At 52.0% G+C, this 27385-nt stretch overlaps 5 protein-coding genes across 5 annotated transcripts; 3 read left to right on the top strand and 2 right to left on the bottom strand.

Annotated features, from left to right (window-relative positions):
* Positions 1-4890: 4890 nt before the first annotated feature.
* Positions 4891-6582, bottom strand: G6M90_00g085030 (uncharacterized protein; the record flags this gene model as incomplete). The annotated part of the gene is made up of 4 exons (XM_014685577.1): positions 4891-5053; positions 5116-5723; positions 5787-6331; positions 6393-6582. The coding sequence occupies 4 exons, from the start codon at positions 6580-6582 to the stop codon at positions 4891-4893; spliced, it is 1506 nt and encodes a 501-aa protein (XP_014541063.1).
* A 1322-nt stretch (positions 6583-7904) lies between these two features.
* G6M90_00g085020 (uncharacterized protein) lies at positions 7905-9443 on the bottom strand (the record flags this gene model as incomplete). Its single annotated transcript, XM_066131263.1, has 4 exons — positions 7905-8265; positions 8357-9038; positions 9106-9247; positions 9312-9443. The coding sequence occupies 4 exons, from the start codon at positions 9441-9443 to the stop codon at positions 7905-7907; spliced, it is 1317 nt and encodes a 438-aa protein (XP_065987476.1).
* Positions 9444-12931: 3488 nt separating this feature from the next.
* PRR1 (Serine/threonine-protein kinase PRR1) lies at positions 12932-15066 on the top strand (the record flags this gene model as incomplete). Its single annotated transcript, XM_014685575.1, has 2 exons — positions 12932-14447; positions 14507-15066. The coding sequence occupies 2 exons, from the start codon at positions 12932-12934 to the stop codon at positions 15064-15066; spliced, it is 2076 nt and encodes a 691-aa protein (XP_014541061.1).
* A 6628-nt stretch (positions 15067-21694) lies between these two features.
* On the top strand, positions 21695-24602 carry G6M90_00g085000 (uncharacterized protein; the record flags this gene model as incomplete). The annotated part of the gene is made up of 3 exons (XM_014685574.1): positions 21695-23011; positions 23080-23261; positions 23330-24602. 3 exons carry the CDS (start codon positions 21695-21697, stop codon positions 24600-24602), a joined length of 2772 nt encoding a protein of 923 aa, XP_014541060.1.
* Positions 24603-26088: 1486 nt separating this feature from the next.
* Positions 26089-27385, top strand: trmI (tRNA (adenine(58)-N(1))-methyltransferase TrmI; the record flags this gene model as incomplete). Its single annotated transcript, XM_014685573.1, has 2 exons — positions 26089-26176; positions 26232-27385. 2 exons carry the CDS (start codon positions 26089-26091, stop codon positions 27383-27385), a joined length of 1242 nt encoding a protein of 413 aa, XP_014541059.1.

The following is a 27385-nucleotide window of genomic DNA, read 5'->3' as shown; positions in this document are numbered from 1 at the left end:
GGCGTGCAGAAGCGTGGTTGGGTCGATCTTCCTTTTTCCCAATAGACAGGCGTCCCGTTGGGCTGGGAAGCTACCTACAGGGGCACGTGTACCCTAGTACTACTCGTAGTCGTGTTTCTTTCTTTTTTTTTTTCTAAATGCGAAATTTGCTGCGTTTCGCTTGACAGACCCGAATTGATAGGGTCCCCCCACAGCAACAATGTGAGACTGGTGTCGCCGGTGTTCTTGGCAAGATGGCCGGGTGCTTTGCCGTGGCAGTCATATCCTGAAAGGGCCTCTTGGTCGGTCGGGGTGCTGCTTTTTTTTTCTTGTCCCGCAGACCCTACGAGAGGGACAATCTCCTGGCGCTTGCACCAAGATTCTGCCCCGTGGCCCTCGGAACCGAGGGCCTTGATGCCGATGCCGATGTGCAAGGTTGGTCCGACGACCCATCTCGCATCAAATGCTGATCTGGCGGCGCATTGTACATGCCATTGACAAGATGAGAGGCTCAGCTGGTGGGCTTCGGGAAATGGCTATGCAAGGCACGACGGCCAGATGACAATTCAGTTCCGGGCGGCCTTTGACGCGGGCCCGCGTCGACCAGACAGACGGCTTGATAGATTGACTCGACCGGTGCTTCTTTTGACAGGCAGAGTGGGGTCAATTTCCTGTCGAGACTCTGCTTGGATCGTCGGCATTTCCGTTCATGCAGCTCCCACGGCCGTTTCAGCATTCACGAAGGAGCTGCCTCTTTGTGCGGCCCAACCGCAGAGCCGGAAGGAAAACAAGTGTCAAGTCTGCTTTTGTTGTCGCTCGCAGTGCGCCCGTACGGATTCTACAATGCTGCAAACGTCTTCTGTGTCTCCTCGGCCGCCTACCTTCCCCATTTGGTTCGGTTCTGCGCTGTGATTGAACCGCTGCCAAGTGATCTACACGGCGACGGGCAAGATCCCTCTTGGAGGATACAAGACAGCACAGGGGGCACCGAGTTGAGTAGAGAGAGGGAAAAGGGGGCCCTTGCCATTTCCACGTGTCGTACCCTGCCTGCCCATGATCAGCGGCCAGACGGCGAATTTTACCTGGATGCTACCATTCACATATTGGCCGGCGTCGGTGAGTACTATGTATATTCACAGGGTTTATTTCGGGGTGAAACGTGCGCAGGTGAAGAGGCCGTGCTTGCAGGTGGCTTTTCATTTTCGACGTGTCAACCGTTGGCTGCGGTTGGCTCAGTGGCATTTGCCCGGCATACGGCTCGATCATAAATAGATTTGGTTTTACCTTGGGCAGTGTTTAAATAGCACTAGCGACATGTGTGAGCGGGAGTGAAACGGGCTGGACTTGACTCATGACACGGACTACGTACAATACCATTGTTGCATGAATGTTTTGTCCTTTATTGTTCTCAGTGCTGGCTGCATTGTATATACGGAGGACATGCATGCGGCATCTATAATTACACTACGTGCGGACTGCACCTTGACCGCACTGTGTGCCGCCGCGGCGACCTTTCTTCATAAACGGAGAGAACCAAGGTGATCTCCACTCTGTGTCAAGAGTACAGCCAATTACTGGGCTGAAAATACGAAGTCGTAACGCGGTAAATGCGGAAACAGACTGGCAGGACGGATGGATGCAAAGATGTCGATCGAGGTGAATATAGTGAAACATGGAATACGGTGAAAGATGGTAACAGAGTGGCGAAATTGAATATGACGCCTGCAAACAGAGCATGCACCAGGATCTGTGTATTCGCGGTGAAGTCTCGGGCTGTTCTCCAAGGTTCCCGAGCCAGAGGATGAATCTACACTCTCAGCATGTATGCTCTTCCATCTCGCAAGTTTTGACCAACATCCGGCATCTACATTGTACATACAGTGGGTGTAGTACATGCTTCTGCCGTGTCCATTCAACACGATGTGGCCCTTCTGCCAGCAAGTCAAACCATTCATGTTGCTCCTTGTCTTGCTCTTTTCCCTCCCCTGTTTGTCGTTTCCCGGTTCCCTAGCCGCTCGTTTAGCAGATGCTCTCCTATTCCCAGCCGTATATACACCCCTGGCAATAGAGCCCGAGGTGGGAGCCCGTTTCAAGCGGTCCGGAGAAGCTTCAGCACAGGGATGGGCCACGGCGCGTTCTGCATTGGCAGATGGCGTCGTTGGTTTGGCTCCCGCTGTCATCCCGTATCTCGTGTGGGACGCGTTACCAAGACGTCCATGGCAAGCCGGGGTATGGCTTTATTTTTAATTTTACTTCATTAATTTTTTTATTTCCCTATTGTGAATGCATGTGTTTGTGTCGGCGTTGACTGCACGCCCTGACGACCAGGGTGGCCCTGTTGAGCGCACAAAGAGCAGTTGACAGATTCTGGACCGTGCTCAAGTGCTTGTTTTTGGGCAACGTTGGGCTGCTATATTTGGGTCCAGTCGTGATGATGGAGAAGGAAAAAGAGGGTTTTAAAAAAAGGAGCAACAAGGCTGCCAAACTGTTGATGCCATGTTCGATTCAAAATGCATTGTACATACTACTGAGTAAGAACTGTCCTCGCGGTCCAGGTCTTTGGAAGCAGGCCACGCGCGTCAGGGGCCTCGTTGTCTGCCTCGTCGTCGTCGAGTCAAGATGGAATTTGACGGGACCTCTTTTCATGCTCATTCATGCTCATGCTTCTGGAAATTCGGCAGCTGCTTGGCTCGTCGCACCCCCCGGCATCCACCGTTGGGGCTGACCGTGGCCATGCCGCGTATTACCAGATGCCAAACAAGGCCATGAGTCCAAGTCGGCGTGTAAACTGAGTGGCTGGCCCTACAGCCCGCTCTGCGGCTCACCGGCCTCTTCCATGTTGTCTGCTTGCTCGACACACACCGCCGATGTTGTTGGCGACGTGCGTGGGTGCTGGCTGTCAATCGTCAAGTATGTGTCAAGTCTGGTTCAATGTTCAATGTTCCCTCCCCGCGACCGGGCAGCACTGAGACTACTAAAAAGGGCCCCTCGAATGGCCGACCAGTTGGGCCATCCAGGCCTTCAATGTCCAAGTATGTACTCGGTGCCGTATGTATGATCAATTGATCTCCCCACAGTCACAGGTCCGCCAGTGTCCGCGCCATTCATGGAATCAAGTGATGCCATTGTGCTGCCCGCATGCATACCATTTCATCATCCGCGTCGCACAGCAGTCCAATGCACAATGTCCAGCTGCCAGACTCGGCCGCGCAAAAGCCCCATGTCGTCAACCATTCAGGTTTTTTTCCTCTTGCGCCCAACCCAAATCCCCTCGGAGCCAATTATATAAACCCACATGTTGCCAAGTCCCTGCTCATCCTGACCTCATCGCACATCGTGACCCCCTCTTCGTGTAGGGATTGCTCGTATGTGTATGCGGGAGGAAAAAAGGGGGGCGTGTGCAGCATCCCTTTGTTTATTCAGAAAGAGGGGCATCGCCGTGGTGTTTTCTCGTGGATGCAATTATTGAAGATTTGCAAGGGTAGAGAGAGGTGCGGTTTGGCTGTTTGTTGGTCGAGAGCCTGCTCGATGCAACGCTATGCCACGGTTCCGTACGAAGTTTGCCGTTGCATTTGACCGACGGCATTTGTTTCACTGCCGGTATATGCCAAACGAGAGCCTCGCGACCTACCACATTGGGGAATCCAGGTGTCGGTCGTGGAGGATCCTACTGCTCAATGTATTGTTGTATGTGTTGATCCTCGCGCGAGGGATCACCCATGTCTGGGGGTTTTGACGTGCCGCCCAAAGATTTCCACGGATTCATGACATCGAGACCTCCGACGTTGGTTGGGGACCCTGTTGCCTTTGCACAGACTGAACCCAAGAGTCCAGTTCTGCATTCTTTGCCAAGTGTTCTGGTAGTTTTTTCCATTGACATGTCCGTCAGTGGTAGCGTGACGCCTTGTCTGAAAGATCTGTCCGATAATGACCCTCCTTTTCTATTTTTTTTTTAAAAAAAAAGAAAAAAATGTATGCCTTGAAGAAAATAAACAGCATGTTTTGAAATTATCTAGAAAAGGTAATAATAGTAAAAGCGCCCCCTTGAAAAAGCAAAAAACTATATTATCAAGCTCAACCATTGCCTTTTATCTTGGCCTTGTTAACCATTTATCTGTTTTGACGAGCGTCAGATGCAACCATCGCTCTGCTATTACGACATTTGTCTGCGAATTCATCGCCATTCAGATGTAGATTTTGCTCCAAGGCCGGATACAGGGCATCTGGCTTTTCACTTTTGCTCAAGAATCACGGGATCCCCAACGTCTCATTAAAAGGCGTCCCAAGCTTCTTGTAATACCCCCCAACAATCCTACAGACGGAGTTAAAAAGGCCCAGTAACTTCTTGCTAAAAAAAAAAAAGGTAAACCTCGCCAACGTTCGTGCTACCTCTACTATTAGCTCGTAAAACTACTCAAGAGGAAAACATGGCCTGCCGGGCGCTAGTAGTCACACCTTCACTATTGGCTCATCACCAGACGGATGCGGCAAGACAAACCAAACGTCAAGATGCAACTCCGGCATTGTAATCAAGAAATCCATCTCGTCAAGATGCTCATGCTCATGCTCATACCCATCCCGCTCTCGAACTTTGCAGAAAATGGAGACGAGTCAGTGGTTTGCGGTGGCCTAGGGGACAGGATATACCACCCCGAGCAGACATGACTAAATAAATGCCTAGGTATCTAGCCGTCTTCTCACATGTGTCGTAGGAAACAAAGTACTCAAGATAGCCAAGAGAAAGCACGGGGGCACATCCACGCAGCATACAAATCGTTCAGCATCAAAAATGAAAAACGTGAGCATAATCGCTGTACTGCAGCATAACGAACTCCAAACTCCCAACCATGCCGTTTCTGTTCCCAACCAGCCCGGACCCCAAACCAAAAAGGTGCAAATCCAATTATTACCCTACTCCTCCATCTTCACGTCACTCTCCTTTCCCAGATTCTTCAGCAGATAACTCCTCTTGAAGTACTCGTTCGGGTGAACAATAGTCTCGAGCTGATTCGACGTCATGACGCCCTCATCCTTGGCCTTTTTAATCTCAGCTTTATGGAGGTGCTCAAACACCCTGTAAACAATCCCATGGTCAGCAACCGTCTCGGCAAATTCCCCATTCGGGAGCCAACATACCTATTACAAGCCATGTGGTACTTCTGAGTCTCCTTGTCCTCCTTGACGCCTTGCAGCACGGATCGGTCAGAAACACCCATCGCCTGCACCAGCGCCGTCAGATTCTCCATGTCGAAATGTCTGTACGGGCAGCCGTGCGCCTCCCCCGGTCCAGGGGGGTGCTCTGTCAGAATCTTCTGGCAGCTAAAGGGGCTGTAGCCGCCTCCTCGCCTGTTCGAGTCGCCGCCCACGTCGCCGTACGCGTGACGCACATTGTATCTGTAGTCCTTGTTGAACTGGTCGTCGGTGATTTTGTGGAACGAGCTGCGCCAGAACATGAGGCACTCCTCGAGATTCAAGCCGATGCCTTTAAGGAACAGCGTGTACTGCAGGCGTCCAAAGTGCTTGAGGTGGGCGTCTCGCCGGAGGGAGCGGTGCAGGTGGGACATGCACGCCGGGAAGTGCTGGGAGAGATTGTCGATGTTGGAGGCGGTGATTTGGGCGCCAGCGGGGGCCGACGAGTTGGATGTGTACGCCGAGTCGGGGGTGATGAAATTCTTGGAGAGGTGGTTCAGGATGGGTGTCAGACGGTCGTCTTCGTCTAGACGCGGCAGAGCGCGCGCAGTCATCTGTGAGGGATTGTTAGGACTTCTTCAGATGTTTTCAAGAGACGACGTGCATCACACACATACCTCGAGCTGCTTCTCCAAGCGCGACGAAAATTCCGCCACCACCATGCTGGACTGCTCCCTCGCCGGCACATACGCCTTGCCCTGCTTCAAAAATACCCTCCGCCCGTCAACCAACTCTGGCACCCTCTCCCAGTCCACCTTGAACCACATTTCGTCCTCGGCGGCAGATTTCTTGGGACCCGTCGCCATGGCGGCCAAATCCGAGGCGTACTCCCTCTTCTCATCATCTGTCACGGCCTCCCACCAATCCAAGTCGAGACTGGACACAAATGCCGACCGCTCAGACAAGTCATCGTTATTGAATCTCAAGCGGAAGAGCATCGTTTCCACACGCGTGAATCGCCGTCGCAGGTCCTCTGTCGAAGAGAATGCCAACCGGAGGATAAAGTGACTATAGTGGTCCTTTTGTCTCTGGCTGAGTAGTCGGTCTGCAGAAGAGCCGCGCGTATCGAGCGGCAGGTACTTGTCCAGAATGGGCTTCATGTGTGCGGCCGTTTCAGCCGGTGCGCGGTTTCTAAAGGAGCAGGCCTCCAATTCCGCCAGGACTATGACGGATGTCAGCATTTCATGCTAGTTTACAATAACGAGCGCGTAACGGCTGCGGACCTCGTAGGCGGTCAATGGCCCATTGTTCAAACTGCTCAAGGGTGATGTCGGCCGTCGGCGCGTCGGTGTAAAAGTTCAGTCGGTGAGGATACTCGGTGTCCTTGTACTGCGGAATCGCGAACGGCGTCTTTCTGTGGTCCACGGTATTGCGACGCTTCGGGTCAATGCGACTGTAGTCCTGGCGCAACATGATGATGGTGTTCGCAGAGCCGTATTAGCGAGAAATCATCGATATACCTCGGCGCCAGAGATTGAGAACTTGGTGTATCAAAAAAGGGTGCACGAAGGTGAGGCCATGGCCAAAGGAGACGCGTCCAGACGCGTCGATGTGGGGGTCGCCAATTAAGGTTATCGGCCAATCAGGTGCGTGATAATTGTGACTATGGAACCCGACTATTACCTGGTGCATGTGAACACCAACGTTTGGCTCCGGATGTATGCATGTAAATCTGCCAGTCAGCCCATCGCAACGTTGAAGAATCAAAGATTAAAAAATCGAGCACCAACATGAGAGATCATGTCCCGCCGGCTCCGTACCCGGAATGCGCAACAAACCCAGGATGACCAACCATGTACCGCCATCAACAGCTTTCGCATCCCTCCCGAGGCGAGTAATCCTCCCACGTCTCTCTCCTATTCCGCTTCAACTCACTTACACGCATCAGCTCCTCCGCCCAACAAATAACACGACATCCTGTAGTCTTCTAAGATTGCCCCCGGAGATCCTCATTCAAATCTTCACACAGTCTCCCCCTGTGGAAGCCATACTCCTCGCACTCACCTGCAGGCCCCTCCTATCAATCGCGCATCTCTGTAATCTTCAAGTCCCCTGTCCGCGAAGCCACCGCCAGCCCTGGGCTCTCGCCTTGACACCACTCGCATCCTCCAATCTGGACTCCGTGTCGACGAAGATTTGCCGCTGCAGACAACTTGGCTCCATCCTCCCGCGCGTCCGGGGAGGTCTTATTCAATCCCGGCGCTCGCGAGCCTGGGGTCTCTGCGTGGACTGCGCCAGCTACCGACCAACCAGGAAGTCATACTGGTCGCGGAAACTGGACCGGCTAAATACTCAGGACTGGGGTAAGGATCGCGGTGACGTTTGGCAATCTGCGGTGAGGTGGTTCGCGGCCGGGGTCAAAGTCCAGTGTCCCACTTGTCAGATTGCCGAGCAAGATTTGGACAGGGCGGCCGAGGACATGGAGGATATACGTACTATCTCCTAGTTTTTCAGAGATGGATCACGGAATTCAAGGCCAATTACGCACGAGCATGTGCTGTACTTTGCACAAAGGAGCAGGACCGGGTCAACTCACGAGTCACGACTAGACGATATATCTAATTTGGTCGCTGAATTTTCCCAAGCTTTTAAAATTTACGACTACACAAACCATCTCTGACGCTCGCTTATTGTGGTATATGAGACAGGTGGCCAAAACCCCCGACCAGAGACGTTTTAACACGCAAAAGTATGATGCGGCCATTCTATACTTGCCCTCCTCGGGTCGTACATAATTATCCTTCGGCGCCAAAGAATGCTCTTGCCTTCCTCGGCTTCTCTCCTTCTTCAACTATCCTTGTCTCGATGCTCGCCAGCTCAATCTGCTTGTGGCCCATGATCTTGCTGTTCCTGCTGTACCGATTGTGGGTGCCATTGTGCGTCGGGTCAGACTTGTTATGAGATATGTTGGTGCTGAAGATCCGAGGCGCCGCCCGCACGAGAATTAGACGCACGGTTGGCAGGCATGTGCAAATCATGCCAACATTGACCTCGATGGTCGACCACCAGGCCACGATCCAGTTGTCCCACGTTGGATTGGTGGAATTTGCAAAGTCGACGAGGGACTGCAATCTCAGGATAGAGACAATGGTAACACTGGAAGACAAACACACATCAGTTGCAAGTTTCTCAAACAGGACCCCCGTCAACACAGATGGAAAGAAAGGGTGATGATGTTTAGCCTTACAAGGTCCCAAGCAAGAACATTAAGGTGACGCCAATCTTCTTCTTCCAGTGAAGCTCCAGCTTCTTGATCTGGCTCAGTGGAAGCGCAATCATCCACACGTCAAGGGCGATATTGAGGGCGGCGTGGATCCACGCAAATAGATTGATGTTGATGCAGTGGCCGGGCGAGTCGGGGTCAACGTACTGTGTCCAGTACCGACTGACCGGCGTACACTGGAAGATGCCCGTCGTGACAAACGTAAACCCAAAGACGACGTTGAAGACAGCAGTCCCCATGAGAAGGCGGCGGATCCCCGACCCCGGGAAGATGTACAGATAGAACAGCGATAGGCTGAGCTTGATGAGGGCCATTTCGGTGAGGTACAGGACCTCCATGATATAGAAAAACATGACAAATCTAATCAGTTGGTCGACCGGGATGGTCCAGACATCCCTCCCCAGCCCGTTGGCAGTCAGGCCGACCTTGTTGATGATGGTGCACGGTACTCCGATAACCACGGTTGCAAGGATGACCCAATCGTCGGCACCGAGTTCTCGCCTATAGCTGAAGAATTTCTTGAACAATAGTCGAATCACAACTAGGAGTGCCGTGATGACGCCTAAAAGAATGTTCATGGTATCGTAACGTCGGCTGCTATCCCGTATCGGTTTAAGGCAGGCAGTTTCGGTGACGTTCTTGGTGGCTACTCACAACCAGTTGGTTAGAAGCAAGGGTCCTGAATTCAAAGGGGTGTAAAATGCTGTGCCTACACAATGCCTCTGTCAAGCTGCACGCCTCCAAAATGCAAGGCGCGCCGGCCTTCTCAATGGCAACATACTCGTCCACGCAAATGCATTGTGGATCGGTGAGGCCACAACCTGCCTCGGCGACAGACTGAGCAAGGCACTCGAGCTAGACGGCTGTGAGTCTGGATATCTCTAAAGACGATAACAGTAGAAACGGCACTCGAGCTTACTGCACAGGGAGGAATCTTGGTAAACGAGGCCGCGAGGTCCGCCGCCGATGGAACCTTGGTATTCGAGGCACCAAGACAATGCCAGGGCAACGTCAGGGCCAGCAGATACGTAGAAGCTTGTTTTAATCTCATCGTGGCGATGGTGATGATGCCGTCGTCCCCGTGGTCGTCTTCAGCCGTACAGTCATTTGCTCTCCTGGCGAATGCCGGTCAAGTTGTGTGAAGGGAAGAAAGCGACACAGCACCGCCAGAGGTTGAAGCAGACAATCAAAGGCGTTGGGCTAACTAGCTACGTTGTACTTCGTATCTCTTTAGCCTCTTCAACCCCCCCTGGGAGGTGCATCTGCGTGGGCCAGAGACTGGGGTTTGGAAGTTGATGGGGGGGAGGCGATTGTCACGACCAGATTGCCATATTGCGCGCGGCGTCGATGGTGCCACAGCCATTTTGCACGCAAAACCCGATCCCGCATCCCCAGGTTGGAAAGGAGCATATTGGACCTCTAATTCCATGACGATGTAAAGTCAAGAAATGTGGGCGGTAGAGGAAGCCAAATCACGATACAGCAAATCCTCATCCACAGACCACGGCGACCACTTACATGTACAACGCCTATTGCCATCAAAAACCTAACCCACCCCCAGAGCTCGATATAAACGTCTCTCTCTGGCTGCCCCAACCCTACTTTTTGGCAATGGCTTGAGTCATGATCCACTGGTGGCGGCTGCCTTGGCGTTTGGAGATCTTCAGGACCCCGTGGACCTCAGCCACTTCATATCCCTCTCGCACTTGGTCTTGTCGTCGACGGCTTCGCGTTTGCCCAATGCCTGTTGGAACCGCCTGTCTGGTTCTCACACAGACCCTCGGCACTCGCTTGGCCAATCCAGCCTCTGAAACGCCAGGCGCCGGCGAGGCTCATATCCTTTTGGGCTCAGACGCTGGCCGACGGCCGAAATGGAAACTCACCGTGCCGATCCCGGGGAACTCGCAGTGTGTCTTGGCGTTGCGACAGACGGGGCATAATGTCCGAGGCGTAAAGGCGTAGTCGGAATATGTTCCCGGGCTCGGAGTTGCGAACCATTGGGTGGGTGCAATGTGGAAATTCGCCTGCGTGTTGATTGTTGTATACCAAGCATCTAAAAGCTGGAGCGGCGATGTGGTGATTGCACGTGACATCGTCCAGCAGATCGAGTCGCAATCGCTGGCAGATGCCGATCGTAATATACCCAGCATGTCAATAATCATAACATCTTAAAGCTAGTTTCTATTATTTTGCTCTTTGCTCCTGGTATATTATTGGTGCTACGTGTACTACTGGTAAGTATATCACGTATATACCAGTATATTCGTATAATATTGATATTATATACCTATCGTGTATTATATCATAATATTGTATAATATTCATAGTACAGTATAGTATAAGCCAGGTAAATATTCTGGTTCCATAGTTTTGGCCGCTCAATAGCACCAACGAAACCCTTATCCTGGCACATTGACGGCTTAATCCAGAGGACTCCAATGACGAATGCCTGTGAGACGTCAGAAAATATGAAAATGGAATGCCGCGGAACTGACTGGACTTGGGAATAGCCTGGTGTGTTAGCTCATTAATCTACCCACATTGATGCTCCTATTCGTGGGGTTTACTTTTACAGTTCATGACAGTACGCAGTATAGTACAGAGCGCGACAGCCACATGCCTGGTTAAATACTCTTCGGCCATTGTTGATAGAACTTGTCCAACGCAATTCCAACCTGTTCCCCTCCATACCTCCAGTCAAAGTCTAAAAGATGGGCTTGTGTCCGGGATACCTTGGCGCCGTAGAAAAGAAGACGCTTGTCACATTTGACAGCTGCAACCCATGCAAGCCACCGCTGGAGGCGCCCAGTAATGTTAGGGTTGCACGAGTCAAGAGGTGTTCAAATGCCGCAAGGGGCATTGTATTTCACAACATGTTGAGTTGGACTGCATTCATGCCGTTCATGTACAACTTCGTATAAGATTGCGCCAAAGAATGGAATTGATTTGGAATTGAAAATATCCATCGATTTTCAACGCCAGCTGCATTGTCTCGAAGCTGCATCGCTCCTGCCACTATGTGCCAATAAGTACGCGGAACGGGCCTTCGGGGGAACAAATGCAAACCAGACGCTCTAGCGTCTCCATCGCCAGGGTTCCTGACTTGTGAATTACCTCGTAGGTAGTGTTGTGAAGAGATCTTAGCAAGGAGGGAATCACACGCTAGTTCCACGACACACCGTATCGATCCCAATATCGATGCATTTTCGGCGAGGAAGTAGACCTTGGTAGTTTACCCTGGGACACTCGTTCACGGTCTGCAGAGGTGTAGGGTAAGACAGAAGTCGACTGGCCCTGCTCGTCAGGCCTGACTGTGTTGACGGTTGCCATGACGGTCTGTGTGAGGTCACTGGTCTATTTACTCGTGCGGCGCGCGGTATGTACCTGATAGAGGGATCTTGGACAGAACCTTGCTGCAGATACGTTGTGCAACGTACAACATAGAGTGGCGTCGATGGAAACGTAACACTCGTCGTGACTTTTATGCAGGTGTCCAAGCACCACTAACCGCGTGGAGGCTGGTGACGACGGGAAGAGGCCTGCAAGTTTGGCAGCCGATGCACCCTCCTATTGTTGTTGTCTGTCTATTGTGCCACCTGCTGGTTCATGACTGGAATGATGCTGGGATTGCACAACACGTTCCAACACAGATCGAGAGATACTCGGTAGTAGTTGGTACGGAGCAGATTCCACAAGAATGATAGACCTGTGGGGCCAGGCGGTCAAATCAGGAATCCCGAGGATTGGGCATGGAGCAGAACCGTGTATATTGTATGTATGTATGTCGAGTGTAGTGTTGCGGCGTAGGAAAATTATCCATCTCTCCGTGCAGAGCTTTTTCTTTCAAGAGCCCAAGTGCCCAGGAGGTACCTTTGCTGCATTCATGTGCGTCGAGTGCGTCCTGTCGTATCCAACGGCCTGGTTACTCTTGCCTATCGAGACTGGTCGACCCCACACGTGCATCCTCTGGCTCGCTCCTGCCGCTTGAGGAGACGCTTGACACTGTAGCTACCACGCCCCACTCTGACAGCTCGAGTCTGGTGTTCCTGCCGATGCCAAACCACCAGTCGCGCTGTGTGTTCTTGCCTACAGCCAGCCCATCAACGACTTCAATCCTTCCTCACCCCGATTTGCTCTCTCCAGTCTCGCCAGTCTACGTCCGACGGGTCGCCTCCCGCGCCGTACGCATCATCACCAACATCAGTCGCCGACATCAGTACGGCGCAATACCGGCCCCATGTTGTTATAGAAGAGCCATCCATTTGTTCGTCCTACGCCCTGCGACGTGCACCCCCGCGACGACGCCTCGTCAAATTCATCGACCGGCCACCGCCTCCCAATCGCACCATCAGGTCCTTCTGCCTCGCATCGTTTACTCCTCCAAGTCCACTACGCTTTTGCACCAAAGCCATTGTCGGGGTATGGATTGTCAACCGTGTTTGTGGAAATATTTTATCAAACACAAATCATTGACATCACTCGTCACAGTGCTACAGGTCCGACGCCGAGGCGATTGACGCACAATCTGGGCCGGCAGCCATGAGTAGCTCCGGGGTATTTCAAGTTACTGATTCTTTACCATGCGATGAATCCAGCGACATCAACTACAATGGCTCCGGAACCCAAGACACAAAATCCTTGACAGACCCGCCTGCTTCCTCGACAAGGCCTTTTGTCGAGTTCCAATCGAAAACCATCGCCCCATCGCCACCTGCCTCACATTTAGCCTTCCACCAGCACGTGGATGGCAGACAAGAGATAAGCTCGCCTCTTCGCATCTCCACTGGTGTTTCTGCCCCGATTCCTATACAAGTTTCTGCGGGACATCGCGAATCTCGCGCTGCCAATCTCGGCCTGTCACCACCACCAGCATTCGATCAGAAGGCTTCTCCAAATAATCTTCGTCCTATCTCTCGAACTCCCAGTATTAAGGCTGCGTTTGCCAACTATTCCAGCTCTCTGGGGGGATCCAGCGGAAGCTTTTCCAGCCCCGTTATCGCGGCAATGGGAGACATGACCCCACTGCCCAGCCCATTACTCTCCAGTGATTCTCCTGGGCCCTGGAAGAAACTTAACGCTGGCTCCTCACCTCCTCAGACCAGAAGCAAATTTCCCAGTATTGAATGCGCGCCCCAAGGCAGTGTCGATGCGGTAACCAACGGCCAGACTGTGCGGACTGAGGCTTCCTCAGCTAGTCCAACCAGGCGCAAGCAATACGGCAGATTGGACGAATCCGACAACCCTCCGACTACAACGCAATTGGCTGAGCCTGGCCAATCACCACGTGTTCACCATACAAGGAACCGGAGCGTCAGTGAATATGTCCCGGAACCATCACCATCACACCGACACCTGATCGCTGTGTCCGGACCTCATATCAGTCGTAATATAACACCAGATAATCATGAGTCACGAATGAGGAGAGAAATCAACTTTGCCGAATCACGAGGAATTACTTCCCTAGCTAGTCAGCCGCCAACTCCGCCACCCAGTGAATCTTCGAAAGAGTCTGTCGATGGCAGGAGATCCAAGGACGGTGATCAGGAGTGGTTTGAAGCCCGGGGCAGGCATGACCAAAAACGACGTCGTTGGAGGTCAATTGGGTTCCTTGGCCAAGGAACCTTTAGCCGAGTGATGCTCGCAAGCAGTCAAATTCTGTCGACAGATTATTCACAGGATCAGCCTATCGAAGCTTCCTCTCCTCTTGTGGCAGATAAAGGGAAGCGAAAGAAGCTTGTCGCCATCAAAGTCTGCGAGCATGGCCCTCGGGGTGGCGCAAGTGAAGAGCGTATTGAGATGAGTCTCAAAAGAGAACTGGAGATAATGCAATGCATACACCATCCGTCTTTGGTTAACCTTAAAGCATGGAGCATTGAGCCAACCAGAGCTATTCTGGTTCTCAGTTACTGTCCCGGTGGAGATTTGTTCGATATGGCAACCATTCACAGAAGGCTTTTCACGCCAGCTCTTTTGCGCAGAGTGTTTTCTGAGCTAGTGGGCGCAGTCAAGTACCTCCATGAGAAAAAGATTGTCCATCGAGACATTAAACTAGAAAGTAAGATATTCTGCACTTCGGCCCTTTGCGCGTCTGAGCTAATCTGGTCCTCCACATAGATGTCTTGGTCAACCTGACCCCAATGGAACTGGCGGATTCTTCTGTCGACTGGATGAAATTTCCCACATCTGTAATAACGCTTGCGGACTTGGGGTTATCTCGTCGAATTGCAGACGACGAGAAGCTAGAAACCCGATGCGGCTCAGACGACTATGCCGCACCTGAAGTCATCATGGGCCAACCGTATGATGGTCGTGCAATTGATGCATGGTCCCTTGGGGTTCTTCTTTATGCCCTCTTGGAGTCTCGCCTCCCTTTTGATCCGCACCCTGGCATGAGTGATGCACATCGCATGCGTAGCAGGACAAGCCATCGCATCGCCAGAGTAGAATGGCGCTGGGTCGAATATTCGGGGGAGGATGGCGAGCATGAGGCCAATATAACCATGTTCAAAGAGAGGGGTCTTCTTGGTGCCATGGAAATCACTGAAGGACTGCTGAAGCGTGCTCGCAGCCGTTGGACCATGGATCATGTGGCAAGCCAACCGTGGGTTCATGATGCCATCCAAGTCGAGGGTGGCATAAAATTCAGAGACGAAGATGAAGGACAGGAAGTCTAGGCCACACGGAGCGAAACGCCACCTAACTCACTGTACTGGCGGTTTGTTGATGAGGTCGTCTCTCGGCGGATATTCAAATACAAACCGCTGGCTTCCCTGCATCGCGTCGTCGTTTGAAGGCCACCCTCTCCCGTGAAGATGGTTCTTGATCACATACCTACAACGCACCCCGTCTGGCTTGTTCATGCTTTCAATATTTTTCTTCTTTTTTTGCCATACACAAGATGATTCTGCGAGTTAATTAGTCCCCGCTGATAACTACTACACAGCCGGACTATTACGATGCTCCCCTGCGAAATTGCAACGCATAATCTTGCTTTCAACTTAAACTTCACACATTCTCTGAGCCTTCTTTGCTAACCTACAAGAGAAACGAGAGAAATTCTATTCGAAACCTTTATTTTTTATACCCAACATATGTTATACACCACTTCACTATTTTTCATTCGTTTTATGTCTTATTTTATTCTACGGGCAAGGCGTCTCCTTTATAACAGTGAAATTTATACAATTATGGGAGCTCGAAGATGGCATATTTATACGCTGACACAATTGCAACACAAGTTAAGAATACTACGGTGGATGACTCTGGAACGGGGGATTACGGACTTGGGAGATAACGACGGGTAAGGGGCGTGGGGAGAGAGAGGAACGACTTGTTTTGAACTATACTTGGGTTCGCTTCTGCTGTAATAGTATTAGGACTTGAAGCTATCTCGCCTGTAGGACGAGAGATAGAATAATATACATGCGTGGCGATTGGCACTGTTTGGCCCCCATTCGCTTTCTCGTGATTGCCGTCCCGGTTGTAAACCGGCCCCCTCAAGAAATGAGTGAGGGAACTCTGCCAGAATCGTAATGCGCACACTGTAAAAAGATCAATGTCCCACGAAAGGCATACGGAATCGACCATTTATAGTTCGCTCACTGCTGAATATAGAAGCGAGGACACAATGATGAAATTGATGCACTATTCGTGTGGAAGCAAGAGTATGTGTCCTGGGGAGTGGTTTTGAACCCGCTCGCACCGTGGATTCTATACGTGTATTCCAACTCTTGGGGCCACCTGAAGGCGCTCACTGCCGAATCTCTACTATGACCGGCCAGGACAAGATTCGAAACAGTCAAACAAGACTATTGGTTTGACGCTTCGTGATGATAACCAGGTGGCATTGTCTGGCTATCGGAAACTAATAGCCTACGAATGACGCTACTTTTCAACATTTAAAAGTTTAGTCGCCAAAATTCCTAGAGTAGATATTGCCACTTTACATAACTGCATTACGACATTCCGAAGCTGCATCTGTCTGGTCAGAGCCTCTGTGGGCTCAAGCTCGACATTTTGTCAACAGCGAACAACCGTCCAAGGAAGTACGACTTGGTCGAAAAGAATCGTGCGGAACGTCCAGGAGAGCTGGTTGAGCTGGTTCCCCGTGGACTCGACAGGGCACGAGCCTACGCACTCTGGCGTACACCATTCTCGGTTGAGTCGAGCATGATCAATCACTTGGCTTTGCCCAACACACGATCGGGAAAGGGGCTGGCCTGTGGACGAGAACCAACTACGTGCTAGCCAGCGGACGCACTCCTCGGAACGAAACCGCACGGCTCAGCTTTTGCAAGTCTCCTTTGAGACATTGTGGCGAACCATCTAGTACGTAATAGCCCGGGCCTTGTTGGAAGTTGGGAACTGTGCCGCGCCGTGGAAGGGGCAACTACCACAGCGTGACACATCCTCAGCATCCCGTATTCCGCAATAGTCTATTGCACATGAGCTTTTTTTCTTATGCCATGTCGGTGGAGTGTCATGAATGAGGAGCAGCGTATGGGGTTGGCTGTCGGTGTCGGAGATGGACATATCGGGAAGATTGCTATAGCACAGTCATACTATTGCCGCCAAGACGCAGTGGTGTATCCACCGACAAGTGCTTTAACTGCGACTTCGGCCTTTTACAGATCAAACGCTTGACCTGTGAAACGGTGAGTCTGTGCATTGAGAAGCAGAGGGTGTATTCTGGCCATGGGGCTGTGTGACCCAACCAGCAGCGCAGTGTTGGACGTGATCGAAGCCACAGAATAACGACGGCAACTGGCTCCATATTTTTCTCTTGGTTGAACATCCCGTCTCCGACTGTGCATGAATAATCAGCTTTTGTGAGCATCATGGACGAGACGAAGGGTATGAAAGTGAGGATAACTTGCTTTGAGCAGAGCCCAAGACAGAGAATGAGCCCAAATGATACTCATAACAGACGAAACTGAAATGTATTGGATCTCGGTTTCGGCTCATGCTTGAATGGAATAAGCATTGTGATTACGTGGGCCTGAACACGATGGAAGTCCAGTAAACAGATGGAGTCCGTCTCAGACTTGGGAAAGTCATCTTCATCTTTATCAATAGGCAGCAATGCATTTCCTAGTTGGATTGACGACCATTCTTTTAAAGAATGGAGAGCAAAGTTGAGGTAAAGCCGTGAACCAGACCTCCTTAGATTATGCAATTCTTATACCAACCCGGTGGAGCCGCCATCCCCATGAGGCTGCTGCTTTGTCCCAGAAGAGTAGGTCGTTATCAGACTTCAGAGCTATACGCGGAAGCGTAATGCTTTGTTTCAAGATGAAATTCCAAAAAAAGAAAGCCTTCACCTTGGCAAGCACTTCCAAGGGCACGGCCGGTGGAGGTTTGTTTGAAGGATTTGGCCTGGAAGTTGGGCATGATGCCCATGATTCTCACCGTATCGTTCACCGTGGACCTGAACCACTACCATGATACCCGGTCGGCAGGTGGAATCTTCAGTCTCTACTAAAGTTCGTCTAGTTGACCTATGGAAAACACCCAACAGCCACTTGAAACGTCAGATGTATAGTGTTGGAAGGCCCATGAACTGACATGTCCTGGCGGCGCGATGCCGTGGCAAACAGCCATGTTGAGCTGCGCAAAGTTTCCGATACCAGGCTGAACAAGCAATCACAGCTGGGATGACGTGCAGCTTGTTTAAAACCCTAGCGGTTCTAGTCTTGCCTTGCATACATGACAGTTGGACCGTGCAAACTCATGTGCAATGGTGCAGAGTTTTTGACAGCGGCATCGATGGCAAGCTTCTGCCATGGACGCCTCCGGAACGCATCGAGGACAAAGTTGAATCACTCCTCTCCAATCTTTGGGAACCTGAAGGACTGGCCCACAGACGAGAGATTCCAAGTTTGCAATTGGTGAGTAACGATCGCCATGAACAATAACACTAGTAGTATCTTGAAAGGAAGATCCTTGTGTACGAGCCACAGTTTGATGTGGCGCCGAATAGGAAGATGCTCCTTGTGTTCATGCTATTCTGCCAAGATCGAACGCTCCCTGATGCTGTTGCGCTCATCAGGGGAACTCAAATGCCCTGCATGACGGCACCTTGTTCCTCGTTTCTCTAGCTGTGAGAAGACGAACCTTTGTGCAGGAGCTAGCTAGGCTCCTATATGAGGCGGCCCATAATAAAGCCAAAGCAAGAATCGTGGCCTCCCTGAATGAGTCGACACAGACACTGGCAGACTAGAAGAGTTGTATGTTTTCGCAACGACAGTTGTATGAGTAAGAATTTGCAATTGCGTCCTTCACACTCCAACAGAATGAGACATTTGCCCCACCCATGTTCCCGGGACCTGCTTGTCAGCTTGGCGTCTCTTTTCGAGACAATGGCCTAAAAAAAGAGGCCAGGTCAGGTCCCCCTTACGTAGTATTCCTAGTCATGGTCGGAGGATTCCAGGCGAAGAAATCTTCTGTTATTCTCCGCAACATGGAGTAGAGACATGCCCGTATCCTGACCTATGCAAGCCTGCCCAGTAGTAGTATGTTGTAACCAAGGCGAGACACGCGATTCTCGGACGAGACGACAAGCCCTTTCGAGGGGTGTTGTGTCAGCAAGCATTGACAAGTGCTCAGTCAGCTGGCGTGGTTACAGGTTGCATGTGCATGGCTGGGGCGACCACATTGTCCGGTGGCACGTGGGCAGTCCAGGTCGATGGGCTGAGGGCTGAGAGGGCTGGTTCAAGGAACCAAGGTGGCTCGGGCAAGGGTCAAAGATACTCCGTATGTATTGGCAGCTGGATTAGGGACCAGCCGACAGACATAACCTTGCCGTCCCCACCGACCACGATGAAACTGGGATAGGAACTGGGATAAGAACTGGACCAAGAACCCATCGGCCGAGCACCAGATTGCCAGATTATTACAGATGACAGCGAAGCTCCCAGGTTTCCACTTGGACCTCGTCACGACTTGGTCATCTTTGATGGGATGGATGGTCTCGATTGCCATGTACAAGTACCGACATGGCACCCCGGCACCACGGAACCAGGCGAGACAAGATTCATCTCTTCTCATGTACGGAGTATGGGCCTCTGTCGCACGATATCGGTACTTGAGTCCGGATTCTGTCAGCCAGATGAATCTTCGTCGTTGGGCAAATGTATCTGCACCCGCCGGGCCCAGTCTATCGTGGCAGCTCGTTTGGTCCTGCCTGCGTGGCAGGAGCAAAAATGGAACAGGCTGGGGTAATCAACACAGGAGATCCTGGCTTTCCAGACCCCCGCTGACACCGGGCCATCCCCAGAGACCCAGGGACATGACCCAGGCAACCAGACAATCAGAACGCTGAACATGTGGTTAGAGCCGCCGACATCTGGATACAGTCAGCCCCACAAGCCAGTCGGCCTTTAGCATGTACATGTACATACATACATAGCTCACTTCCCACGAGGACCAGCAGTCTGATTGACTCTATCTGGTCCCGGTCCGGGCTCCGGGCGGTGTTGGGGCAACGTTTCCAACGGTCGTGATGGTCATGACGGATCCCGTTGGAGCTGCCTGACTTGAAAGCATACGGAGTACTACTGAGTCGCGTAAAACCCTCCGACCCCACCATGCTTGGGCCATCCGCTCGCCAGCATACATACTTAGATTGCTTCTTGTGTCGAGGCAACATCAATACCGGTAGTCCAGTCAGCACTTGAGCCTTGGAAGTCCGAAGTGCCGGACACGAAGCCATGAAGCCATGACAAGCGCAAGGCAGAGCCCTCGCAACAACACCATTGACCTCGCCCACGATGGCAGCACCAGCCGCCCCGACCTCGTACCGGATGCTCGCAATTGCGGCTACTGCTGCTCCCCTCGTCTGCGTGGTGGCGCCGCTGCCCCGGCTGTGCTAGAATGCTTGAACTGCGGCGCCGCCCAACCCGGATCTGACCAGAATGGCATTGTTCAATACCCAGGGAACATGCCGATTAGGGCAACATCGTTATTGAATAGGAATAGCTCTGGACCGTGGCCGATGTCGATTTCGTCGACACCGGATCAGAGACAATGCAAATGCAATGAGCTTTCCTTGTTGCTGCTCGCCACGCGATGGCGCCGGCCACACCGGCCCAAGTCTTGCTTTTGGGGCGCCAAGTCCAGGCAAAGGACGAATCATGGGCCGGGGCTGACGGTGGAATCCTTCTGGAATCGGCCAGGACGGCGGGCAACGAGTCGTTGGACGGGCCAGCCTTTCTGTCGGTCCGTTCTGTCAGGCAAGCAGCTTGAGAGGCTGGCCGTTGGCTGCTGGCCCGCAAGTCGCAGGCTTTCTTTTGTTCGCCTTTTCCAGGCCAGAGTCGACAAGTGTGGCAGGGGCTTGTATCATGGCTTCGTGATTGGCGGCACTCGCTTGTGTGTGGTGGCCCAGGGGTTATCGCACCTTCTTTTTCTGGTCGATAGTCGCATTCCCACGCATGCCACCCGCCCCTCTCATCACAGCCCTCCAGCTCCAATGTCGGGAGCCCTATTCGTGCTCCGCGGCCTCAATTATGTATTTGCTTCCATGTCGCCAGTCCTCTTGTCGTCGGAGCTGAGCACGCATGATGTTACATTCCCCTCTTTCGTTCAACTGCGTCCCTCTCCCCCCCCAGCTCACACACATTCCCCTCCCCACTTCGTCCACCTTCCTTGTCTTGCCATCCAGTCTCTTCTTTGTCGCTTGTGCCTCTGCGTGCTCGTGCTGATTCTAGCAGCCTTCGTCGCAGTGCCTCTCTCTTATCACGCACCGGGACTGATCCCAGCAGAGGCCCTCCCCAGAGAGCCGTCTTGAGCCATCCATTGCGCTTTTCCTTCGAGCAAAGCTTGGCCAAGGAACTTTTGCTCTCTGGCTTCTCTCCAGCGCGTGGCTTTTGTACCTCCACAGAACAGCGCTGGGACCCCTACTGTGCTGCCAACAGTGCACCAGACAATACAGAAACACGATTTGGCCCCAAGAACTGCCCTATCAACGCTTTATCCACCTCAGCCGATTCTGGGGAACTGTAGCGATAGCTCAGGCATTTCTCTCTTTAACCCTCCCCTTGCGTCTTTCTGACTGCCGCACCAATTTGGCTGGTCAACTGCAAGTTCTTTCCCTCAAACTGGTGATTATGAGGCGCCAGTGGCCGCCAGTCTTGTCATCCCGTTCGTGAAGTCTTGCCCGGCCCAGCCCTTTGCCACTTGGACGAGGTGATGAATCCTTGGGTTGGCGACTGAGCATCAAGACGTGGTTCTCGACTCGTTCGAGTCCCCGTCACTGACTGACCTTTGGCCAACGGACAAGCTCGGTCTGCTTGGCTACGAGTCGCCATGTTCAATCTTCCCCCCGACAAGTCGAGGGCTTCTGACTTCAACACAGACTCTTACGGATTCAACAACCAGGCATGGTCGGCGTTCGATTTTGGCCAAGGAGCGCCCTCGTCGTCGAGCCTCGCACCAGAGCACAACCATGATACTCGCCAGTCGTTCAGCGATGCTGGGGGAATGGAATGGGCCCCTACATCGTCCAATGTGCAACCAAATTATACCAATGGCCACCACGAACACCAAGACCACCAAGGTGACACAGCAATGGAGCTCGAGGCCCTAAGTTCGCCTCAGACTGGCGGAGGGGTTGGCCGTTTAGTCGCCCATTTCGAGAATAAGGGTTTCAATCCATTTGAAAACAAGTCCTTCGAGCCACCTCCTCCTCTTCCACCGCGGCCTGTCAATACCACTGTCAACAACAATCAAAGTCACCACCAGGCTCATCAGCAGGTGGAGCAAAATCCGTCAATCAGCATGAATAGTTTCCAGGCGAGCCTCAGTTTCGATCCTCTGTCGTATTGCGGAAATGGTATCAGCAGCACCGCCTCCTCAGTATTCAACCCCAACAGAATCACAAACCCGGTCACTGGCACCGGCCAAAGCTGGGGGGAATTTGCCTCATTACAACGAGTGACAAGCCCGATAGTGGCCAGCCCGCCCGCCATGTCGTACAGCAACTTCCAAGACAATAGAGTAGGTTCATCATCAGCACATTTTGGAAACCTCGACGATTTCATGTCAGACAACCGCATACATAGTTCGATGGCGCATTCCCCCATACCTGACTCGCATCTGGCATCATCCCCATTGGTGGCCTCGCCGATGACGCAGTCTCTCTCTCATTCGAACGCAGCTCCTGTTGGCGGCACACCAGGGTTTGAGATCTGGCGTCCCCCTGGCACCACTGCTAACACCACTACCAAAATGAATCAATCTCAACCTAACAACTTCACGACTCCTCTGTCTACCACAAATAGCTTCATAAACCCGAGCGGCTCTCACAGCACAGCGACTAGCACGACCAACCGAAACAGTATTGGCGGCAGAAACTCGACTAATAGCGCCGGGTTTCTTAAGCCTCCTGTGCCGACAACCCCCAAACCTAACATTGGCGTTGGTAACCAGTTCATTTTGGAACTGATTCCCAGTGCAAAGGCCAAGGGAAAGGCACCAGCAAAACCACCACGGCCACGCGTGCCTCCGCCAGCACCAATTTCTTTTACAGCAGATATTAAACAAGAACCAATGACGCCTTCGCCGTCTCAGATCCCCCCTGCATCTTCAACACCAACTTCTCTAACCCCATCCACAACACTGTCGGTAAGTATTGTGCTCGCTGTTGGATCTGCCATGGTGTGGTAACAGTATATCCTAACGTGAAGTGTCAGGATCATAAGCCTGGATCAATTTCTCTTCGAGGCCAAGCTGGAACTCGACCGTCACGGGAACAGGTTCCTGCTGAGGCTTGGGAGCAATTTAAAGGGACAATCCGGTCGTTGTATCTGGAGGAGAGGAAACCACTGAAGGAAGTGATGGCCATCATGGCAGAGAAATATAACTTCCAAGCAACGTATGTTTGTGAACAAACGACTGGTGAATCAACGAATGGACACTGGTTCTTGTGCTGACGCTCTTTAGACCTAAAATGTACAAGACCAGATTCTCTCAGTGGGGTTTTGTGAAAAACAATACTGAGGAAGAAGTAAAGAAACTGCTATCGATGAAATTCCAGCGCGATGCAGAGGGCAAAGTGTCTGAATTTGTTCGCAATGGTCGAGTCGTGAATCTGGGGACGTATCTGAAGAGAAAGGGCGTGACTGAGTACGACTTGGTCGATTTTGAGTTGTCTGCTGACTTGCCAGCTCATGTCCGATGCCGAACACCGACGCCGCCTCCAGCACCTGGATATCTCCGATCTCCCGACCTGCTTCGCGCGCAGGAGCTTGTTGTGGGCAACATGCGGAAAGCATTTTTACATTGCCGCCAGTTCGAAGTCGAGACCGATGCTCGCATCGGTTGGCCAATTACCATGGTATGGGGTGCCGGATCTAGCGACTTACTATTGGAAGCCAACTTTTATTTCGAAGCACGGGATGCCGACCAAGGCGGCGACTTTTTGATGAAGGCCTTCAAGCAACTTGAACTTGACCTGAAGAAGCTCTCGCCATTAGGTATCAACGAACTGTTACTCGGCATGGTGCATCGTGATCCTGGCATGATGACCGCTCTTTGCAAATATTTGGCTGCGTATTCCTCAACTAACTTTGAGCGATCACACCCGCTGCGTCAAATATTTGCTTGTTTGTATGAAGTCCAGCAAAAACATGGATCAGCAACAGTGTCAGAACTATTATGGGGAAGCATGCCGACAATTGCGGAGGAATTAGAAGCGATATACAGCCGTCGTCACCCGTACGTCACCAGGACATGGATAGATCTTGCTCTGTTTCACAATCATGTAAATGCCGATCGTCTCGATAAGCTGGCCTCCGAACTTCGGCTTCAACAGCGGCAAGTAGAGCAACGGTACGGCACGAACAGCACCGACGCGTTAACCCTGCGGTACTCTATTTTGCAATTGCTGTATGTGGTCAATTCCCAGTCTGATTTGACCAGACACGCAGCACACGATTTGTGGAACCATCTTAAGAGCATGTGTGTGGTGTTCGGGCTTCGAGATGCTAAACCCAACGTCTTCTGTTATCACAGCCCTGTGAAGGTTGATCCGTGGACCAAGAGATGTCGCCGACGATATGACTCGGGCGTGGCCATTTTAGAAGAGCACGTCGGTGTCAGGGTCCAGCCATACTTTGAGGAAGACTTCCATCATGCCGTCCATGTTCCTGACGCTCAGGAGGCATGGTCTTCTGCTCTGGGTCACATGAGCTCGGGGAAGTATTCGTTCATCTGATCGAGTTGACCACCGTGCTGAGCATTTGGTCTTCACCAGAGTGGCCAGCGTCAATTTTTCAGACGCCTTTTTGAGACTACTTGTTATTAATTGACATGCATACGACGGCTAGGAATAAAAGCAACACACCAGTTGGAAGCGCTAGATGAGAAATGGCAGGTTAAGGTACGCGGACCATATACCCATGGAGTCGACATTATATACCCTCAACGAAAGATGATTAAGGAGGGAGGCGAGAAAACGCAGCTGTCATTCTGGCAGAAGGGCTGGTTTTTTTTTTGTTTTGCTTGAGTGTCTCTCTGTTCGACCTATATTCAGCCGCCGGCCACTCCCATGGCGGCCTAGGAGGTTGTCATTTTCGGATACTTTTTCTTGGGTTATTCTCCCTTTTCGATGGTTGGTCTCATGCGGTCGGCGTTAGGGAAATGAAAGTTTATCGAGGGCACACAACAGACACGCCCTTCGTGTACCATTAGAAGCGATTTAAGTCTTTGGTTACCATTTTTATAACGAACGCGCGGGTGTGGATGGACGGGGACAGTGAGGAGTAGCTTGAGAGCAGCATGGATTGGGTGCGGGAGGAGTACAACGTCGAGTGTGTTCTGTTTCTTTTTCATCACGACGAGGTCAACGAACGGAAACGGGACGGCATGCTGTCAAAATAAGCAGACAAGAACTGGAAGGAGCTATCTCGAGGACTATCACCAAAACGGGGACGAGGAAGGAAGGGGTCCTTGCAATGGCCGTGCTCCTTCGTCGTTTGCATAGAGGTCACGGGGTAGTCGTCTTCTTCATCTTTATCTGCAACTGCAAATACAATTTTCCCACGGGCAGATACTGTACATAACACAGAATCACCGGCACTACGTTCTGAAAGTCGTTTGCCATGATCACAGGGATGCACGCACTCTGCATTTTTACATTGGTATATACCTCTTTGAATGTGTGGAGGTGCGTTGGATTTACCGAATTTGGGTTCCGGCCAATCGGAAATCTAGTATTTAAGGGTGCATGATTTTTCCAAGAAATGGTATGGCGATGAAAAGTTTCTAAAATTCCTCGAGTTATAAAGAGGTACAGAATTACATTACACTTACCGTAGCTCTACCAAGGTCAAGGCTCAATGATGCTAAATACGTACATAGTACTACATTAAGGCATTCCAGAAAAGTGGCGCTGACACTTGGAACGTTCCTCTGCACATTCAAAGGGATGTCTGGCCCACACTGCCACATCCCGATGCATGGTCAACGCTAACTGTACAACGTGGCAGTCAAGGATCAACGAATTGATGGCTCACTTCTGTCTCCATCGACAACGGGCAAGGCAATGAACTTAGTAGTACGTAGCTGCTTTTTATTTGTTGTCGCATGTCGCCGTTGAGCATGGCGGAATTTTCTCGGCCCAGCCAACGAGCCAACAGCCCCCCCTAGTCCTCAAAGCTTTTGAGCCGGCACCACCACCACCACCTCAATTATCTGCAACAATGCGTCGCATCAATTATCGACCATTGTGCCAGTTCTCTGCAGCAACGCGCACACCTAGAGCGTTCTCGTCGAACCGCAGGATACAAGGTAAGCCACTCCGAGGCAAACGCCTATGAAGCTAACCGACTCATTCTCCTCCCAGAGCTCGATGTGCTTTTCCTTCGACAGCAAGGCTCCAAATACCCCAAATGGCATCTGACTGCCCCCCTGAACGCCGATAGCAACGTAAAGCTCTCGTACGGGGCGTCGGTCCCCGCGGCGCTCCTAATTGGGAGGAATCTCCTTGACGTTGTGCATGACAGCAAAGGCAACCGCGTAGTCCTACAAGAACCCACCCTCTCGAGCTACATTGTCCACAGCGAGCGACACGCGACGCCCATCTACCCTCACGATGCAAATACCATTGTTGCCTTGTTGGACCTGAACCCATCGCGCCCCGGAGAAGAAGAGGATGAAGAAAACGCACCGCCATTCGAGATATTCGAGGCTGGTACGGGCATGGGCAGCCTGACGCTGCATATTGCTCGTGCCATCCACGCCGCCAACCCGCCTCTTCCCCCGAAATTACGTCGCGCCATTTGCGAGGCCAGATTCAGGCCAAAGAGTAACCCGTCCCTGACACGCGTTGATCTCGAACCGGCGGCGGAACAAGCCCTAGACGAGTATCGAGCGTCCCGACGAGCGATTCTCCATACCCTGGATCAAAAACCAAAGCACACCCACGCCGCCTACACACTCGTGCGCAACTTTCGTCGTGCGCAGTACCTCTCTTCAGTAGACTTCCATATTGGCAGCGTCGACGAGTACCTGTCCGGCAGACTTGTCGAATCGCGCGGTGAACCGTTTTTGCACCGTGCCATTCTGGACCTCCCGTCCGCACATGAAAACGCCCAACGTGTGATTGAGTCGCTGCTACCAAACGGGATCCTCATCCTCTTCAAGCCCTCCATCAGCCAAATTGCCGATTTCCAGAAATGGTCCGCCGAAACGCGCCAGCCCGTCCGCCTGGAAAAGGTTCTCGAGCTGCCCGTCTCGACCACGTCCGATGGTGTTCATGACGCCGGCGGCGGCAGGCACTGGGACGTAAAGACCGTCGTGCCAAAGGCATCGCAAGGCGGGGACGGGAACGGGAAAGTCGTGCAGGTCATGCGGCCCAAGGTCGGCGACCGCATTGCCGGCGGGGGGTTTGTGGCTGTTTTGCGAAGATGGCCTGCTGATCGGGAACCAGTCGAGCAGGAACAAGAACGGGAAGATGCGAATGAAGGGGAGCTGAACGAGAGTCAAGAGAAGGATTAA

Source organism: Metarhizium brunneum, chromosome 5 (genome assembly GCF_013426205.1).
Source record: "Metarhizium brunneum chromosome 5, complete sequence".
NCBI lineage: Eukaryota > Fungi > Ascomycota > Sordariomycetes > Hypocreales > Clavicipitaceae > Metarhizium > Metarhizium brunneum.
Note: the sequence above shows the minus strand (reverse complement) of the source record. Positions and strands in the feature narration are given on the sequence as shown.